Source organism: Centroberyx affinis, unplaced genomic scaffold, assembly GCF_046629955.1.
Source record: "Centroberyx affinis isolate AG114_WGS23_722 - 3 ecotype Tasmania unplaced genomic scaffold, CSIRO-AGI_Caff_v1 ptg001998l_1, whole genome shotgun sequence".
Lineage (NCBI taxonomy): Eukaryota > Metazoa > Chordata > Actinopteri > Beryciformes > Berycidae > Centroberyx > Centroberyx affinis.
The window spans coordinates 15,536-36,065 of record NW_027280342.1 but is presented as its reverse complement, the minus strand read 5'-3'; the positions used below and the strand labels follow the sequence as shown (position 1 = coordinate 36,065).

The 20,530-nt window shown below is 45.8% G+C and overlaps 1 protein-coding gene across 1 annotated transcript; it reads right to left on the bottom strand.

The window, feature by feature from the left end:
* Positions 1-105: 105 nt before the first annotated feature.
* On the bottom strand, positions 106-20,444 carry klhl18 (kelch-like family member 18). The gene is made up of 10 exons (XM_071530898.1): positions 20,284-20,444; positions 13,335-13,465; positions 13,025-13,165; positions 11,257-11,455; positions 10,314-10,474; positions 9,480-9,616; positions 6,581-6,803; positions 5,192-5,296; positions 3,806-3,917; positions 106-3,513 (listed from the first exon to the last, which is right to left on the bottom strand). Exons 1-10 carry the CDS (start codon positions 20,416-20,418, stop codon positions 3,127-3,129), a joined length of 1,731 nt encoding a protein of 576 aa, XP_071386999.1. The 5' UTR covers positions 20,419-20,444; the 3' UTR covers positions 106-3,126.
* Positions 20,445-20,530: the final 86 nt, after the last annotated feature.

Below are 20,530 nucleotides of genomic sequence, written 5' to 3'. Positions count from 1 at the left end.
TCTGGGTGTCTCTGGGTGTCTCCGGGTGTTGCCGGGTGTCACCACAGTGTCTCAGTGGCTTCAGGTTGCTGGTGTGAACAGATCTGCAACACACTGCGTTACTGAGAAGAACTGACACAAAATAAAACCTTTTGGTGCCAATAATCCAAAACTACCTGACTGAAATGTGATGACAGTCTGTGGTTTTGGAAATGCCTCATTTGTACAAGAGTCTTAGATACAAGTGTTGCATTTATGAACAAATCCAAGTCACATTGTGAAACAATCAAATGAAATCTAGGATAGCATCAAAGAGCATTTTTATAAATGAGGCATGACAACTCAGTCTAGTCAATCCAAACAGTATATCCATCATACTGACAGGTATCACAGGACTCACAGGTAACTGATTAAATCAGACAGTACAGAAACACCAGGAGTTCAAGAGCTGGAAACTGGGTCTTTAATCCCTACACCTGATTTTGCATGAAGCATGGTGGAAAAGAAACGAAAAAGGCATAAAATAACCAAGAAATGATGATCTAAGCTTGTTAATCCCCATCCCACTGGCCTCCTGTTTAAAGACAGGACAACATGAAATATTTCAGCCAGAAAATACTGAAGCCCTACAGGATAAACCAGAGGAAACACACAGTGCCGCCCCATGTGAAGACTGTGAAGTTAGTGACTGCTGGAGTGTTACTGTTAGTGATCCTGAATGGGACTAGTTCAGTTAGCTGGACTGTCACCCTCCACCTGCTGATGCCACCCAGTGGTGACTGGAAGAACTACAGGCAGCACCAACGTCAGGCCACACCCACCTGGAGCTGGTAGAGCTAGCTAGCTGAGCTAGTGTGTTAGCTGAACTGATTAGCGAGCTGAACTGATTAGCTAGCTGAACTGGTCTGTTAGCTGAAGTGGTCTGTTAGCTGAGCTGGTTAGCTAGCTGAACTGGTCTGTTAGCTGAAGTGGTTTGTTAGCTGAGCTGGTTAGCTAGCTGAACTGGTCTGTTAGCTGAACTGGTCTGTTAGCTGAAGTGGTCTGTTAGCTGAACTGGTGTGTTAGCTGAAGTGGTCTGTTAGCTGAAGTGGTCTGTTAGCTGAACTGGTCTGTTAGCTGAAGTGGTCTGTCAGCTGAAGTGGTGTGTTAGCTGAAGTGGTCTGTTAGCTGAGCTTGTTTGTTAGCTGAGCTTGTTTGTTAGCTGAGCTGGTTAGCTAGCTAGAGGCTGTTGGCCTCAGTGTGTTAGATGCAACTTCAATGGATAGAACGGTCTTTCCCATTAAAAATCAACGTTCCTGGACGGTCGGAGCGGCGGCCATTTTATGTGAACCGTTGGGCTAGCTTCCTGACTTGCGGCAAATCGGTGAGGTGAGAGGTGTCAAGTTTCACTCTGCCTCCACTAGGCGGAGCTCCACCAACTGCTGCTGTCTTTTTTAAGCTGGTCAACAGTTTTGACATCTACGGAGAAATGGTAGAAAAAAAAACTTGATGTGTAAATCTGTGCGAATGGATTGTGAACCCGAGGGCACGGTTTAGAAATTCGTACGCAGTTTACGGATTTACACATGAAGTTTTTTTTTCTACCATGTGACCCCAGAGGGGCTCCGTAGACATCTGTGCAGTTAGTGGAAGTGTTTATAGTTGAGTTAATGTCAGCTGATGTGTGTTAGCCGTTTGAAGTTAGCGAACGCTAACTTTTCTTCTACACTAAAGGCATGCTAAGCTACGTTAGTTTATAACATTTAAGGCGCAATATTAAGTTAAAGGAACCTGTTTGATGATGAGGCTTACCAGCTGGTTTGCTAATGTGCTGATTTTGACGAGAAGAGCTAGAGAGAGAAACACAATCTGTGATTAAGCTACGTTAGCCTCGTTGCTAACGTTAGCTTTCAGTTGAGTTCTGACAGTCTGCTAACAGACTCACCTGCTCAGTTCTCAGTGTGACAGATTTTACAGCCTTCATGTCCAGACTGTGTTGTCACCATAGCAACTAACGCTTAAAATTCCATAATCACATAATCTGTACTAGCCAAATTACCATGACAAACAGTGGAAGAACCGTTCTATCCATTCTAGTCTTCTGGTTAGAAGTGACTGGAGAAACACCTCATTGATACTGGAGTTACTGGATTCAGACTGGACTGACCCTGACTGTGTTTTTATGTAAAGCACGTTGAGTTTCCTGGTGCATGAATAAAGAATAAAGTTTGACTGAACTGTTGGTTGGAAAGCCTGGCAGCGGTGGAAGGTGATATGTGGAGCCAGGGTTTCTATTCTTTCTTGCCACTTTGCTAATGTTTTTCACAATAAAAGCCCCCGGCCACTGCAGGCTTCCATGTGCTGATTACTGTCCAACCACTCTGCTGTAAGCACCGGCCTGTTCCTGTTACAAGGCCAAACTACACCAGCTGGTTTCACTAACTTCTAATCAGTGAAATCAGCTGCCATGTGATTGGCTGGAATGAAAACCTCCATGGATCCTGATGGAGAAGCGGACAGATCCAAAGTAATAACAGAACAAGGCTGAAGAATGACAAAATGTGTTGCTGCACAAATACATATTAAAAAACATATACAGAGCCAAGTATCCTCATAGATCCTCAACAGGCAAAACATCCAACAGTGTCAGACTTGATGTAACCCAGATCCTGTTTAGTTTGGTGCTGCTGTCAGTCTGTTGTCCTGTACCATGTGTTACTGTAATCAATATGTCTGATAAGTGAAACGGTCAAATGAACAGACTTGGAGACTGAAGACCTTTTAACTGACAAGAGAAAATGATTAAAAGCAGCTGACCTTGTTTCAAGTAAAAAGCCTCATTTCATTTGGAAAGTAAAGTTAGTTCCTCTTGATATTCTAGTCATTTGAATCAAGTATAAAATCAACGTTTAATATTTGATTCATGAGTCCACACACTTGCTAATTGCAGAATGCCAGCTAGTCCCCCAAAGGCGAACTCTATAGCTTTTTACCCATAATCCCACAGGCTCGAACCCGGTAGCGTACAGTCTGTCGGAGCCTCAGACCGGCCGTCGTACCTGGTGAAGCTCGACGAACGGAGAGGAGCGCTTCCTCTTCCCCGCTCTTAGTTCCTACGGTCCCGCATCAGAAATCCCGACTTTAATCTTCCGGCTCCGATCGGCCGGTCTAGGCGGGCTGGAGGGGTATACACCCGACCCCGACCCCGCCCTCGTGGCAGACCATGGGCGCCATGAACGTCCAGTGGTTGTCGTCGGCGTTGTACATCTCTACGGAGCTGAGGTTGGACTGTCCGTCGTAGCCGCCCACGGCGTACAGCCTGCCGGACGTGGCCACCAGCGACACTCTGCTGCGCCGGGTGTTCATGGCCACCAGGTGGCTCCACTGTCCGGACGCCGAGCCGTACACCTCGGCGCCGCTGAGGAAGCCCGAGCCGTCGTAACCTCCCGCCACGTACATGTGGCTGCCCAGCGCCGCCGCGCCGTGCCGACATCGCTTATTCATCATCCCCGCCGCCGGGTGCCAGCGGTCGGTGTGGTGGTTGTAGTACTCCACCTGCAGGAGGGAGGAGGCGTTACAACACAAACCGGACGGAGATCTGGTCTGATGTCAGGATCTGCTCCGGACCGATGAGGCGGTTTGATCGATTACATATTGATTGTAGAATTGATCGATACTACACAGCTGTTACCCTGAACCGATTCTAATGAGACATACAGGTATGTATGAATTTGATGTTTATTATTATTGTGATGAGGTGAGCGAGTCCTGTAGCTTGAGTCTGTTTGGTCTGTTACAGTCTGTCCTGCTCCATGCGTCTGTCTGTTGTGTTCTGTGATCAACTGACCGTGTTGAAGATCTGCAAACCGTCATGGCCGCCGGAGACAAAAATGCGTCCGTCGAAGACCGTCACGCCGGCGGCGCTGCGGCTGGCGCTCATCTCCATCACCACCGCCCACCTACAGGAAGCCAGCAGGGCCAAACTTTATCTGACACCATGACATCATATGATATTTCAATTAGGCTTGGGCGTAGGGCTGGGCAATATATCGATATTATATCGATATCGTGATATGAGACTAGATATCGTCTTAGATGTTGGATATGGTAATATGGTGATATGGCATAAGTGTGTTTTCCTGGTTTTAAAGGCTGCATTACAGTAAAGTGATGTCATTTCCTGAACTTACCAGACTGTTCTAGCTGTTCTATTATTTGTCTTTACCCACTTAGTCATTATATCCACATTACTGATGATTATTTATCAAAAATCTCATTGTGTAAATATTTTGTGAAAGCACCAATAGTCATCCCTACAATATTGTCGCAATATCGATATCGAGGTATTTGGTCAAAAATATTGTGATATTTGATTTTGTCCCTATGGCCCAGCCCTACTGACAACTCAACATGTAGCCCACTGTGTAGAAAATACAGAGATATATATCGTGTATCGCCATTCAGCCTAAAAATACTGAGATATGATTTTTGGTCCATATCGCCCAGCCCTACTTGGGCGATATCCAAAATGTAATATGGCCACGCTGTCCCGCCAACATATTGCAGTATATGACATTATTACGGGGTGGGGGGGGGTCTAAATTCTAAATTACTTCAAATTTCAAGGCTATTATCATTATTATTATTATTATTAATATTCCTAACAATAACAATAATAATAATAATTATTATTATTTAAGAATTCAAGAAATGGCCATTTGCTATAATTTGCTCATTCCTTCCATCTCCAGGAAAACAGGCTGACTGTGCAGAAGGGAAGCCACCTGAAATAAAACAAAACTTTTCACTACAACTGTGATTATTTCTGTTGTTTACTGTCCTGCCGCTAGATTATAAGTTTATAAATTTAAAACTGTACACAATTATGATCTAAGCAACGCATGGTTTTGGGGTTGTTGGATCTGTTCACCGACGTGTTCAATGTCAGTTTCCATTCAAATGAATGGGAAGTAAAAATCTGAACGCTACAAACTGGTCCAGCTGCATCTGATCTTGGTGGAGATTATATTCTGGAGTGGAATATTGCTTTAAGGCAAGTGTGTCTAAAGCCTAAGTGCCCTAATTATGATATTCTGTCTTATTTGTGGTTAAAAGGCCGCGTCATGTGTCAGGAGGGGCGTTTGAAACACGCCCCTCCCAGCCAGAAGCAACAGGCTGAACAAACAAACGCTCCTCCTCTCCCAGCCCAGGCTGAAGAGACGCAGAGTCTCACCTGTCCGTCTCCGGGGAGTAACACTCCACCGAGTTCAGGGACGACTTTCCGTCGTAGCCGCCGCACACGAAGATGTGACCGTCAATCACAACCGTTCCCATGGCGCTGGACAGGAAACAGCAAAGACTCTTATCAACTCTGCTTCCACTGGGGAACAGGGACCAGCTCACCAAGTCTCAAGTCAAGTCTCAATGTAGATCACCAAGTCAAGTCCAAGTCATTAATGTCAAGTCTCAAGTCTAAATGTAGAACAGCAAGTCAAGTCAGAACAAATCAAGAGTCCAGTATCAATTTAATATCTTAAAGAAAACTAAATATCTAGGACTTTTCAATGCAATATGGTTTTAATAGGATAAAAACTTGGTAAGAGCATCATGAGTTTGATTTCTATAATCAGTTTCAACTTCAATAAATTCAATCATTCCATACAAATTCAGAAAACAGGTTTTAAATTCAGTCGTCTGCTGGAACAAATCTCATCACTTTCAATCTAAGTCATTTACACAAACACAAGATCTCAAGTCAAGACTTTAGAAACCTTTTCAAGTCATCAGAGACAAGTCAGAGTCAAGTCCCAAGTCACCAGAACCCAAGTCAAGTCCTAAATCACCAGAACCCAAGTCAAGTCCCAAGTCACCAGAACCCAAGTCAAGTCCAGTCTCAAGCTATTAAAGCTGTGACTCGAGTCCAAGTCATGTGACTCGAGTCCCCACCTCAGTGAACTTCTACATTACATTTATATAAAATCAGATTAGATGAAACTTTATTGATCTGTGGGGAAAATGCAAACAGTAACAGGATCCAGTAAAGAAAATAATATAAATAAGAATAGAGGCAATATTAAATATAACACAAGTTAAACAGAAATATATGAATGAATGGTATGAAAATCTATGAATTACAGCCTGGTGCAGGGTGTGCAGAATAACATCCTGAGATATAGACATATGAATGAAAACATGTATGATATGAAAATATATATAAAAAAGAAGTATATATAGTATGAAATGAGTGCTGGATGTATATCAATATTCTGGTTTTGGAAATCATGACATAATTCTGCTGTCTGAACTGACGAGAACAAGCAGATTTTATTTAAAAAGTGTCGTTTTAAATTATTATATTATATTATATTTCCATATAAAATGTCAGTTTTGTTGGACATCTCGCCTAACACTACCATTCAGTTCAATGGGATTTGACTATTTAACATGTGAAACATATCGTGATAGATATCGATATCGAAAAGATTCCTTATGATTATGGTGATATTGATTTCAGCCCTATGGCCCGGCACTGTATGAAATACAGTGTGGAGATCTATAGATATAAATCTATAGATATAAATCTATAGATATAAAACCGGAGGAAGGCCGTCTCCTGTCTGACCTGCGCTGGCTGTTCATGCTGGAGACTCTGGTCCAGCTGTCCGTCTCGGGGTTGTAGACCTCCACCGTGCTGAGCCGGGATTGGCCGTCGTATCCTCCGATGGCGTACAGCAGCCCGTTGACCACGGCCACGCCCACGCGGCTCCGGGCCGTCCTCATCGGCTGGCATCGCTCCCAGAAGTTTCCGACGGGATCGAACACTTCGACCACGTTCAGAGAGTCGCCTGGTGGAGAAACAGAAGCGGCTTCATCAGATTATTATTCAGGATGAAAAGAGTTAAAAACATCACACCGTCCCTCAGCCTGCTGTCTCCCTCTACTGCAGGTACTCATTTACTACGTTTCCCAGAATGCCTTTCAACAACTCCCAGAGAAGAGGTGGGGACTTGTTCCATTCAGTAAAAGGTGAACATGTAAGTATCAGTAGCTAGCCAGCTGGCTGGTGAACACGAGCTGAATCCTGAGTCCTCGCAGACTTCAGTCTCGCACCGTGACGTGTTCGGCGAGGGCCGGGCTGCCAGGCTGAGCCGCTGACAGACTGACCTCAGGTCTGTTTCACTCGTTGCCGTGGAAACGTACGAAGCGACAGTCTAGAGACACCTACAGTCAGGCACACGGGGATCTCTACAGCACTCGCGTATGTAATCCTTCTAGGTGTTTAGTGAGTGAACAAAATGATGCTCAACATACAGACTCCACACATTCAAATACAGAGATGTTTGTAAATAAATTGGATATTTCTTACATTGGAAAACCTTCTATTGTGGTTTTTCGTTCATTTTTCATAGCCTGGATATTTGGCATCACACTGCACAGCTTTTATAGGCTCCCATCACTTAAAGACTACAATAATAAAATGCATATTGATTTCCTCTACAGTCTATACTTTACATATTTCTGTCATGATGTGGTTGGAGATTATTTCTGGCCGACATGATTCAAGTTTTAATAAAGTCGTTGTTTTACACATTCATAATAAGTTCTTTTTGTTTTTCTGTTCGGCAATTGGAAAAACTACAACGTCACCTCCGTATTGCAATGAATTGTGGGTAATTAAATCAGTGAAGTCCAGACATCTGGATCCAGCTACTGAGGTGGCCATGCTGTGACTGAAACCCCTTCCTGTCTCCCTGCTGCATTCTGGTCTACTGAGTCTGCTGCAGTGCATTCTGGTCTCTCTCCTGCTCCTGTGGTGGAGAAACTGGTCTCTCTCCTCTTCTCTGGTGGATCTCTCCCTGTATGATTGTTGAATGTCTCTTGGTGCAAAATGGCGGCTCTAGAAAGAAGCCCTCGCTCTTTGATCCTGAGGGACTGACACCAAAACCTGACGTTTACCGCTGAGGTTTTACATCCTGAAACATTTTCTCATATCAAACTATAAACATCTGGAGGTGACGTCACCTCGTCTGTGATTGGCTGGTTAACCACCAAGAAGAAAAACACATCTACACTGAACAAAAATATAAACACAACACTTTTGTTTTTGCTCCCATTTTTCATGAGTTGAAATAAAAGATCAAAGACTTTTTCTATGCACACAAAAGGCTTTTTTCTCTCAAATTTTGTTCACAAATTTGTTTAAATCCGTGTTAGTGAGCACTTCTCCTTTGCCAAGAGAATCATCCACCTGACAGGTGTGGCATCAACATGCTGATTAAACAGCTGATTACTGCACAGGAGTCTTGGGCTGCTCACAGTAAAAGGCTCTAACATGTGCAGTTTTATCTTGAAAAAAGACATTTATTAGGCACTGAACTATGGATCTCACATGACTTATTTTTTGAAAACCAGTCAGTATCTGGTGTGAGCATCATTTGCCTCATGCAGTGCGACACATGTCCTTCACATAGAGTCGATCAGGTTGTTGATTGGCTGAGCCAAGCTGCTGGATATCGGCAGGAAGTGGAACAGGCTGTCGTACAGCCGATCCAGAGCCTCCCAAACAGGCTCAGTGGGACATGTGACAGGTCTGCTGAGTATGAGACCATGAAGAACTGGGAGGTTTTCAGCTTCCAGGAATTGTGTTCAGATTAGGGCTGGGCGATATGGACCAAAAATCATATCTCGGTATTTTTAGGCTGAATGGCGATACACGATATATATCTCGGTATTTTCTACACAGTGGGCTAAATGTTGAGTTGTCAGTAGGGCTGGGCCATATGGACAGAATCAAATATCACAATATTTTTGACCAAATACCTCAATATCGATATTGCCAAAATTGTAGGGATGACTATTGCTGCTTTCACAAAATATTTACACAATGAGATTTTTGATAAATAATCATCAGTAATGTGGATATAATGACTAAGTGGGTAAAGACAAATAATAGAACAGATAGAACAGTCTGGTAAGTTCAGGAAATGACATCACTTTACTGTAATGCAGCCTTTAAAACCAGGAAAACACACTTATGCCATATCACCATATTACCATATCCAACATCTAAGACGATATCTAGTCTCATATCACGATATTGATATAATATTGATATATCGCCCAGCCCTAGTTCAGATCCTTGCAGCATGGGGCCGAGTATCATCCTGCTGCAACATGAGCTCTGGATGTTCCTGCAGTCAAAACTTGTGACATCTGTGGCTTTGTGTTGTGTGATAAAAACACATTTTAGAGCCTTTTACTGTGAGCAGCCCAAGACTCCTGTGCAGTAATCAGCTGTTTGATCAGCATCTTGATGCCACACCTGTCAGGTGGATGGATTCTCTTGGCAGAGAAGTGCTCACTAACACGGATTTAAACTAATTTGTGAACAAAATTTGAGAGAAATAAGCCTTTTGTGTGCATAGAAAAAGTCTTTGATCTTTTATTTCAACTCATGAAAAATGGGAGCAAAACCCAAAGTGTGAATGAAAACAGCAGCAGCTTGTAACAGAGCGGCTGACCGGAGCTGTTCAGTCCTCCCACAGCGTAGATCAGGCCGCTGATGGAGGTGCAGCAGCGCTGGCGGGTTTTGAAGGCCGGGAGGTGCGGCCGGCGCTCCGGCATCAGGTGGAAGTCCTTCGCTTCGTCCACCAGGTCTCTGTCACAAAACAGATCTGGATCAGCACCGGTCCGACTTGCTGTGTAAAACACGCTCAAGCCTCTGGACGCTTTCCTTCACACAGTAAACAAGAAGCTGCCAAGATTTGAATAAAACATTAAAACTTAATAACTTTGAACTGTTCTTATTCTATTATTTTTTTTAATGACCTTCTTTGTTCTGCTGCTGTACTGTACATCGCTGCTGTGACACCTGAATTTCCCCTAGGGGATCAATAAAGTGCATCTTTATCTTTATCTTTAACTAATCACTGTGACAGCTGATCTGCTGCTGGTATTTCTCTGTCATTTATAACCAGAGAAGAAACACGTAGACTGATAGATTTCAAAACTGCAATTCAATTCTCTTACTTTTTAGATGCTTTTCATTATGCACATCAGAGCAGAAACTAGGCAGTGAATTACTGTTCCATGACTTCAACACATGAACCTTAAAACACTTCACTGCTTCAAACAGAGAGTTTGTCTGGTAAAAGCTTTCAGCTTTACATCTAATGTAATGTATCTATGCTGAATATGAGAGAAAAGTGGATTTTCTCACTGATGCCTATATATTTTGAACATTATACGATAGCAGTTGTAACAGGTTTCCAGGGTCATGACACTGAACTCAGCAGATCACATCACCATGGAAACTTCATATCCAAACCGAAGTCGCAGTCGGTGTTTTTTGTCACCTGCATCTGTGGCAGCAGCGGACGAGCTCGTCCTGCTGGACCCGGTCGGACAGGAACTGAGGTCGGCAGAGAGGAAGTCGGATCTTGGCCAGCAGCTCAGGCAGCAGGGCCTCGCGCCGCGCCCCGTCGTGACGAACCCACGCCAACACCGCCTCGAACACCTGCACAGGAAGCTCCGCGCTCAGACAGGAAGTACAACGTCTCAACTACAGGAAGTACAACGTCTCAACTACAGGAAGTACAACGTCTCAACTACAGGAAGTACAACGTCTCAACTACAGGAAGTACACCCTGTGATGCTGCTGAACTGCTCAGCTAGGAAATACGGTCTAGTCAGAGGAAAGCTTTTATTTTGTTAAACTGAGCTGCAGCAGCGTTTCCTCTCTTCTCTCTGACTTCCTGACAGCTGAGGCAGGAAAATGTTTCTCCTGTTATTCACGTTTCTTATTAATCTGCTGAGACTCCGTCCCATTTACACACATTTTGGAAAATTAAAATTCAAACTTTCAGCTCTCCGCTCCGAACAAACGCTGCAGTGAGCGAGGCTCCGCTCAGAGTCTCTCGTGATTGGTCGGCTCGCTCTGACTGAAACCGTATTACGTCAGATCGTGGACACGGGAATCTGACGGCTTTAGTTCACTCTAGTAGTAACTGAGCGGTAACTGAAACCTCAGAGTCTGCAGTTAATTTCTTCAGAGAGACTTTGGTCCAAACTGGATTTGTGAAGGAGTTTTAGAGTCAAAACCTTCATCAGACTCAAACTCAGTCAATCTGCACACTCACATCTAGTTTTTTAATTAAATCACTTTTCTTTAAACATTTTTAAATTTCTAAAAGATTTATGAATCACAGTTTAAGGTCCCAGGAGGGAATCTCCCTTCGGTCTGGACCGACTTGAGCCTGATGCGAAGTTCCTGACAGGTTAGCGGTGAGAAAGGCTGACCTGCTCCTCCGCTTTAACGTTGAGCTCGTCGCAGCCGACCAGCTCCAGCACCTCCTCCGCCCGCAGGCCCAGGAACTCCTCCGACAGAGAAACCTCCACGAAGTGCTGGTGCAGGAAGCTGTTGGCCGAGTCGTACAGCGTGGTGCACATCATCGTCTCCGCAAACTGACGGACGCCCAGACAGTTCTTAGGATGCAACCTGCGGCTCGGACAGCAGAGGACACAGATTCAGTTCACTGTTAACAAGTTCACTAGTTTAACAAGTCCGCTGGGTTAACAAGTTCACTAGTTTAACAAGTCCACTGGGTTAACAAGTTCACTAGTTTAACAAGTCCGCTGGGTTAACAAGTTCACTAGGTTAACAAGTTCACTAGTTTAACAAGTCTGCTGGGTTAACAAGTTCACTAGTTCGTTTACAAGTTTAGCAAATTCACTAGTTTAACAGTTTGCTAGTTTAACAAATTCACTGGATTAGCAAGTTTACTAGTTTAACAGTTTACTAGTTTAACAAGTTTACTGGTTTAACAAGTATACTAATTTGACAAGTTTACTAGTTTAGCAAGTTCACTAGTTTAAGTTTACTAGTTTAAGAGTTTACTCGTTTAGCAAGTTTACTAGTTTAAGTTTACTAGTTTAAGAATTTACTAGTTTAGCAAGTTCACTAGTTTAAGTTTACTAGTTTAAGTTTACTAGTTTAAGAGTTTACTCGTTTAGCAAGTTTACTAGTTTAAGTTTACTAGTTTAAGTTTACTAGTTTAAGAGTTTACTAGTTTAGCAAGTTCACTAGTTTAAGTTTACTAGTTTAAGTTTACTAGTTTAAGAGTTTACTAGTTTAGCAAGTTCACTAGTTTAAGTTTACTAGTTTAAGTTTACTAGTTTAAGAGTTTACTAGTTTAGCAAGTTCACTAGTTTAAGAGTTTACTAGTTGAACAAGTTCACTAGTTTAAGTTTACTAGTTTAACAAGTATACTAATTTGACAAGTTTACTAGTTTAGCAAGTTTACTAGTTTAAGTTTACTAGTTTAGCAAGTTCACTAGTTTAAGTTTACTAGTTTAAGAGTTTACTAGTTTAGCAAGTTCACTAGTTTAGCAAGTTCACTAGTTTAAGTTTACTAGTTTAAGAGTTTACTAGTTTAGCAAGTTTACTAGTTTAAGAGTTTACTAGTTTAGCAAGTTTACTAGTTTAAGAGTTTACTAGTTTAACAAGTTCACGAGTTTAAAAAGTTCACTAGTTTAACAAGTTCACTAGTAACAAGTTTACTCGCTTGCTTTATCGATTCCACCATTACGAGAATTTTTTTCAGGAATGGGAGGGGGAGAGTTTAAATTTAAAATTTTAATTTTAGTTTTTAAATTCCCTTACTGCCAGACAGGAAGCAGCTGACATTCCCAACCGTTCACTTCCTGTGTGGACATCCTGTGTGCCTGTCTCACCTCTCCTGCAGGAAGGAGCAGCATGCTGTGTGCCTGTCTCACCTCTCCTGCAGGAAGGAGCAACATGCTGTACCTGTCTCACCTCTCCTGCAGGAAGGAGCAGCATGCTGTGTGCCTGTCTCACCTCTCTTGCAGGAAGGAGCAGCATGCTGTGTGCCTGTCTCACCTCTCCTGCAGGAAGGAGCAGCATGCTGTGTGCCTGTCTCACCTCTCCTGCAGGAAGGAGCAGCATGCTGTGTGCCTGTCTCACCTCTCTTGCAGGAAGGAGCAGCATGCTGTGTACCTGTCTCACCTCTCTTGCAGGAAGGAGCAGCATGCTGTGTGCCTGTCTCACCTCTCTTGCAGGAAGGAGCAGCAGGCGTCCTTGACGTTCTGCAGCTGCAGGAAGCTGGAGCCGATGAGCAGCGACTGGACGTTCTGCTGGTCGATCGCAACATGGCCGTTGTACGCAAAGTTGATCAGAGCCTCCAGAGCGCTAGACAGGTAGACAGACAGGTGAGAGTCAGACAGACAGGTGAGAGTCAGGCAGGTGATAATGCTGCGTTGAGGTTCACTGTAAATACAAACGTCTCCTACGTGAAGCTTGTCGGCAGGAAAATCTGAATCGTCATCATCCGGTTTTGGGCCCAGGATCAGTCTCTTACCTGGGGTCCATGCCCTGCATGACGATCTCGTCCTGTTTGCACTCCACCATGTCGTTGGTGAACATGGCGTGGAAGTAGGGGATGGAGGCGGCGAGGATGATGCGGTGAGCGCTGAACTTATGATCTCCCACCTGAAACACACAGCAGCTGGACTGGTTTCTGACTGGTTTCTGACCGGTTTCTGTTTCTGACCGGTTTCTGACCGGTTTCTGACCGGTTTCTGTTTCTGACCGGTTTCTGACCGGTTTCTGACCGGTTTCTGACCGGTTTCTGTTTCTGACCGGTTTCTGACCGGTTTCTGACCAGTTTCTGTTTCTGACTGGTTTCTGACTGGTTTCTGACCGGTTTCTGACTGGTTTCTGACCGGTTTCTGTTTCTGACCGGTTTCTGACCGGTTTCTGTTTCTGACCGGTTTCTGACCGGTTTCTGACCGGTTTCTGACCGGTTTCTGTTTCTGACCGGTTTCTGACCGGTTTCTGACCAGTTTCTGTTTCTGACTGGTTTCTGACTGGTTTCTGACCGGTTTCTGACTGGTTTCTGACCGGTTTCTGACCGGTGAGAACCCACCACTCCTCCACAACAACCGACAGTCAGCTGCTGTAACCTGGTAGCCGCCTCTGGTCTGGTCCGCTGTGTGAACAGCTTGTGATGTCAGTTAACCTCAGCTGTAAACTAAATATATTGATAAGGTGAATGAATAGTTATTTCCACACATCCTGTATAGATACTGCAGCTTCATATAACTGTTCTCTTCATGTTTCTCTCTTTTGTTACATATTCTGACCATTTTTTACAATTTTGCACTCTACCAATCTATCAAACGATTTATTTTCCACTCCCTGATAATGCTGTACTTCATATTTTCAGGTTTTTTATTTTTTTCTACTTCATGTTCTAGTGTTGTTGTTGGTTGTGTTGAGTTTAATACCCTCTATTTGCTCGATTCTAATTCATATTCTATTTGCTGCTGCAACAAGCCAATTTCCCCACAAGATCAATAAAATTTCATCTAATCCGATAAATGTAATCCAATCTAATCGAATTATAAACTGCAGTCACATAAAGAAGTTTATTCTATAAAATATATGAGCAGGAAATCCCACACGTCTGTTCAGCTACGACATTAAAATCATTAGAAGAATTATTTTAAGATAAAATATCCCCCCCCCCCCCCCGCAGATCTGAGCTGACAGCAGCAGCACAAAGAGGATTAACCTGCAACTGCTGCAAACAGCAACCTGCAACTGACAACATGCAACTGGCAAAATGACAATCGACAACAGGCAATATAACTGACAACATGACAACTGATAACTGGCAACGTGACAACTGACAACAGGCAAAATAACAGCTGACATCATGACAACTGGCAAAATAACAACTGACAACATGAAAACAGACAACAGACAAAATAACAACTGACAGCATGACAACAGACAACATGACAACTGACAACATGGCAACTGGAAAAAAGACAATTGACAACAGGCAACAACTGGTAACATAACAAATGGCAACATAACAACTGACAACTGGCAACATGACAACTGACAACAGGCAACATGACATCAACTGACAACTAATCGTGTGCAGCCACGGCTCTGTCTCAAGCTAGTGCGTCTGGAGAAATTCAGAAGAGTTGGTCAGAAAAGGGCGGAGCCTCTGTGTGCTGTCGCCAGGCTTCAAACCAATCAAATTGCTCTAGGGGCGGAGCCTCTGTGTGCTGTCGTCAGGCTTCAAACCAATCAAATTTCTCTAGGGGCGGAGCCTCTGTGTGCTGTCGTCAGGCTTCAAACCAATCAAATATCTCTAGGGGCGGAGCCTCTGTGTGCTGTCGTCAGGCTTCAAACCAATCAAATTTCTCTAGGGGCGGAGCCTCTGTGTGCTGTCGTCAGGCTTCAAACCAATCAAATTTCTCTAGGGGCGGAGCCTGCGTGTTTCATACTAGCAACAGGCTCTTCACCTGAGAAACCACTGCATTACAACGTCCTGCAGCTCCGTCCTGCTGCACCTCCGTCCTGCACCTCCGTCCTGCACCTCCGTCCTGCACCTCCGTCCTGCTGCACCTCCGTCCTGCACCTCCGTCCTGCACCTCTGTCCTGCTGCAGCTCAGTCCTGCAGCTCCGTCCTGCAGCTCCGTCCTGCTGCAGCTCCGTCCTGCACCTCCGTCCTGCTGCAGCTCCGTCCTGCACCTCCGTCCTGCAGCTCCGTCCTGCAGCTCCGTCCTGCTGCACCTCCGTCCTGCTGCACCTCCGTCCTGCAGCTCCGTCCTGCTGCACCTCCGTCCTGCTGCACCTCCGTCCTGCAGCTCCGTCCTGCACCTCCGTCCTGCAGCTCCGTCCTGCTGCACCTCCGTCCTGCTGCACCTCCGTCCTGCAGCTCTGTCCTGCAGCTCCGTCCTGCTGCACCTCCGTCCTGCAGCTCCGTCCTGCTGCACCTCCGTCCTGCACCTCCGTCCTGCTGCACCTCCGTCCTGCAGCTCCGTCCTGCAGCTCCGTCCTGCTGCACCTCCGTCCTGCTGCACCTCCGTCCTGCACCTCCGTCCTGCACCTCCGTCCTGCTGCACCTCCGTCCTGCAGCTCCGTCCTGCAGCTCCGTCCTGCTGCACCTCCGTCCTGCTGCACCTCCGTCCTGCAGCTCCGTCCTGCACCTCCGTCCTGCAGCTCCGTCCTGCTGCACCTCCGTCCTGCTGCACCTCCGTCCTGCAGCTCCGTCCTGCAGCTCCGTCCTGCTGCACCTCCGTCCTGCAGCTCCGTCCTGCAGCTCCGTCCTGCTGCACCTCTGTCCTGCAGCTCCGTCCTGCTGCACCTCCGTCCTGCACCTCCGTCCTGCTGCACCTCCGTCCTGCTGCAACTCCGTCCTGCTGCACCTCCGTCCTGCTGCACCTCCGTCCTGCTGCAACTCCGTCCTGCTGCACCTCCGTCCTCCGTCCTGCACCTCCATCCTGCTGCACCTCCGTCCTGCACCTCCGTCCTGCAGCTCCGTCCTGCAGCTCCGTCCTGCTGCAGCTCCGTCCTGCTGCACCTCCATCCTGCAGCTCCGTCCTGCAGCTCCGTCCTGCACCTCCGTCCTGCAGCTCCGTCCTGCAGCTCCGTCCTGCTGCAGCTCCGTCCTGCTGCACCTCCATCCTGCAGCTCCGTCCTGCAGCTCCGTCCTGCACCTCCGTCCTGCAGCTCCGTCCTGCAGCTCCGTCCTGCTGCAGCTCCGTCCTGCTGCACCTCCGTCCTGCAGCTCCGTCCTGCTGCACCTCCATCCTGCAGCTCCGTCCTGCAGCTCCGTCCTGCTGCACCTCCATCCTGCAGCTCCGTCCTGCACCTCCGACCTGCAGCTCCGACCTGCTGCACCTCCGTCCTGCAGCTCCGTCCTGCTGCACCTCCATCCTGCAGCTCCGTCCTGCACCTCCGACCTGCAGCTCCGACCTGCTGCACCTCCGTCCTGCAGCTCCGTCCGGCGCCGCTAGCCGGGCGCCGATTCGTTCCCGACGATCCGGCCGAGATTTCGGCCGGGGTCCCGACGACGACGCGCCCCGGTGTCCGGCGAACGGCGTTTTCGGCACCGACGGGTAACAGAGCGCCCGGCGCTCGGATCGGGAGGCTCGATGCGGGCCGTGGGCGAGGGAGAGAGAGAGACGGGACGCGCTGGATCGATCAGGACGGATGTACGGACTGTTATTCTGTATCAGCAGTCTACAGAGGAGTTAGGTACACCACTGGTCGGCCGTGGCACCTGGCACTCACACGGTCCAGACATACACTGGGTTCTGACCTCGTCTTGTTGTTGGTCGGTTTGTCAATAAGTCGCAAAAAGAAACTTGCCACAGGAAGTTGTGATGCACCGGTTTAGCTGTTACCGTGACGATGTGAAAAGGGACGACACTGAAAGTATACATCTCTCTCCCATAATGCATCACAGGCTGTTAGCCAGGTTTGATAGGACTTATAACTGACAACATGACATCAACTGACAACTGACAACATGACATCAACTGTCAACAACTGACAACTAACAACATGACAACAACTGACAACTGACAACATGACATCAACTGACAACATGACATCAACTGACAACTGACAACTGACAACATGACGTCAACTGACAACATGACGTCAACTGACAACAACTGACAACATGACATCAACTGACAACTGACAACATGACATCAACTGTCAAAAACTGACAACTAACAACATGACAACAACTGACAACTGACAACATGACATCAACTGACAACATGACATCAACTGACAACTGACAACTGACAACATGACGTCAACTGACAACATGACGTCAACTGACAACAACTGACAACATGACGTCAACTGACAACATGACGTCAACTGACAACATGACAGCAACTGACAACTGACAACATGATGTCAACTGACAACATGACAGCAAGACATCAACTGACAACATGACATCAACTGACAACATGACATCAACTGACAACTGACAAGACATCAACTGACAACATAACTGACAACATGACGTCAACTGACAACATGACGTCAACTGACAACTGACAACAAGACATCAACTGACAACAAGTCGTCAACTGACAATATGACAACAGACATCACAACTGACATGACAAGCGACATGACTAAAATGATGACAACATGATGGTCAACTGACAACACAACACTGGCTACATAACATCAACTGACAACATGTCAACTGACAACATGGCATCAACTGACAACTGACAAGACATCAACTGACAACATGACAGCAAGACGTCAACTGACAACATGACGTCAACTGACAACATGACATCAACTGACAACTGACAAGACATCAACTGACAACATAACAACTGACAATATGATGGCCAACTGACAACATGACAACTGACAATAGACATCACAACTGACAACATGACAAGCGACATGACTTCAACTAACATGATGACAACATGATGGTCAACTGACAACACAACACTGGCTGCATAACAACTGACAACTGACAACAAGACGTCAACTGACAGTAAGACATCAACTGACAACTTAAGGTCAACTGACAATATGATGGCCAACTGACAACATGACCAACTGAAACATGACAACAGACATCACAACTGACAACATGACAACTGACATGACTTCAACTAACATGATGACAACATGATGGTCAACTGACAACACAACACTGGCTACATAACGTCAACTGTCAACATGACATCAACTGACAACATGACATCAACTGACATCACAACTGACAACATGACAACTGACATGACTTCAACTAACATGATGACAACATGATGGTCAACTGACAACACAACACTGGCTACATAACGTCGACTGTCAACATGACATCAACTGACAACATGACGTCAACTGACATGACAACTGACGTCAACTGACATGACAACTGACAACATGACGTCAACTGACATGACAACTGACAACATGACGTCAACTGACAACATGAGGTCAACTGACATGACAACTGACAACATGACGTCAACTGACAACATGAGGTCAACTGACATGACAACTGACAACATGACATCAACTGACAACATGACGTCAACTGACAACATGACAGCAACTGACAACTGACAACATGATGTCAACTGACAACATGACATCAACTGACAACTGACAAGACATCAACTGACAACATAACTGACAACAAGACATCAACTGACAACAAGTCGTCAACTGACAATATGACAACAGACATCACAACTGACATGACAAGCGACATGACTAAAATGATGACAACATGATGGTCAACTGACAACACAACACTGGCTACATAACATCAACTGACAACATGTCAACTGACAACATGGCATCAACTGACAACTGACAAGACATCAACTGACAACATGACAGCAAGACGTCAACTGACAACATGACGTCAACTGACAACATGACATCAACTGACAACTGACAAGACATCTGGCTGCATAACAACTGACAACTGACAACAAGACGTCAACTGACAGTAAGACATCAACTGACAACTTAAGGTCAACTGACAATATGATGGCCAACTGACAACATGACCAACTGAAACATGACAACAGACATCACAACTGACAACATGACAACTGACATGACTTCAACTAACATGACGACAACATGATGGTCAACTGACAACACAACACTGGCTACATAACGTCAACTGTCAACATGACATCAACTGACAACATGACGTCAACTGACATGACAACTGACAACATGACGTCAACTGACATGACAACTGACAACATGAGGTCAACTGACATGACAACTGACAACATGACGTCAACTGACAACATGAGGTCAACTGACATAACAACTGACAACATGATGGTCAGCTGAAAACATGACTACTGACAACAGGAAAGCCCTGGGCGCCTCGGCAGGAGCAGGTGGGGTGAGACAGGTGACAGGTCAGAGGTCAGAGGTCAGACTGGGCAGTGGAACCAGCCACTGTGGCTCTTATTGATCAGCTGGTTTGGTTCTAATTGATCAGCTGGTTTGGTTCTTACTGATCAGCTGGTTTGGTTCTAATTGATCAGCTGGTTTGGTTCTAATTGATCAGCTGATTTGGTTCTAATTGATCAGCTGGTTTGGTTCTTACTGATCAGCTGATTTGGTTCTAATTGATCAGCTGGTTTGGTTCTAATTGATCAGCAGGTTCACTGGTTTGTTTGAATCATTGATGAACTTGTTCCTGGTTGCTGCTGCTGCCGGACTCACCGCTTCTGTCTCACCGCCCGGTCCTGTGAAGGACAGACAGGCAGCCTGTCTCACCGCCCGGGCCTGTGAAGGACAGACAGGCAGCCTGTCTCACCGCCTACCTGTCTCTATCCGCTAACCCGGTGTTACCGAACATCTGATCACCCGGTCCGTGTTTATCCTGCTTCAGTCTATTAGCATGTTAAGCTGCTAGGGTAGCTAGCTAGCTTGTCGGGACGGGCTGTTAGCTAGCTTTAGCGTCGCTACTTTACCTTGAGAGTGACATCACAGAGTTTCCCCTGACGTCGGATCTCCTCCATGACGACATAACCTCGACCCGGCAGGTCCTGCACTGAGAAATGAACTAAATCCTCCAGTTCTTCACAGATTACGTCTCCCATCGTCATCAGGAGAAACACAGGATGAGCGGAAGCTTAAGCGCATAGCAGAACAAACTGAGCCTAACGAGACGCCGTAGGAAGGCAGGAAGACAGAGTTCAGTGTCAAGTCAGCCGGAAT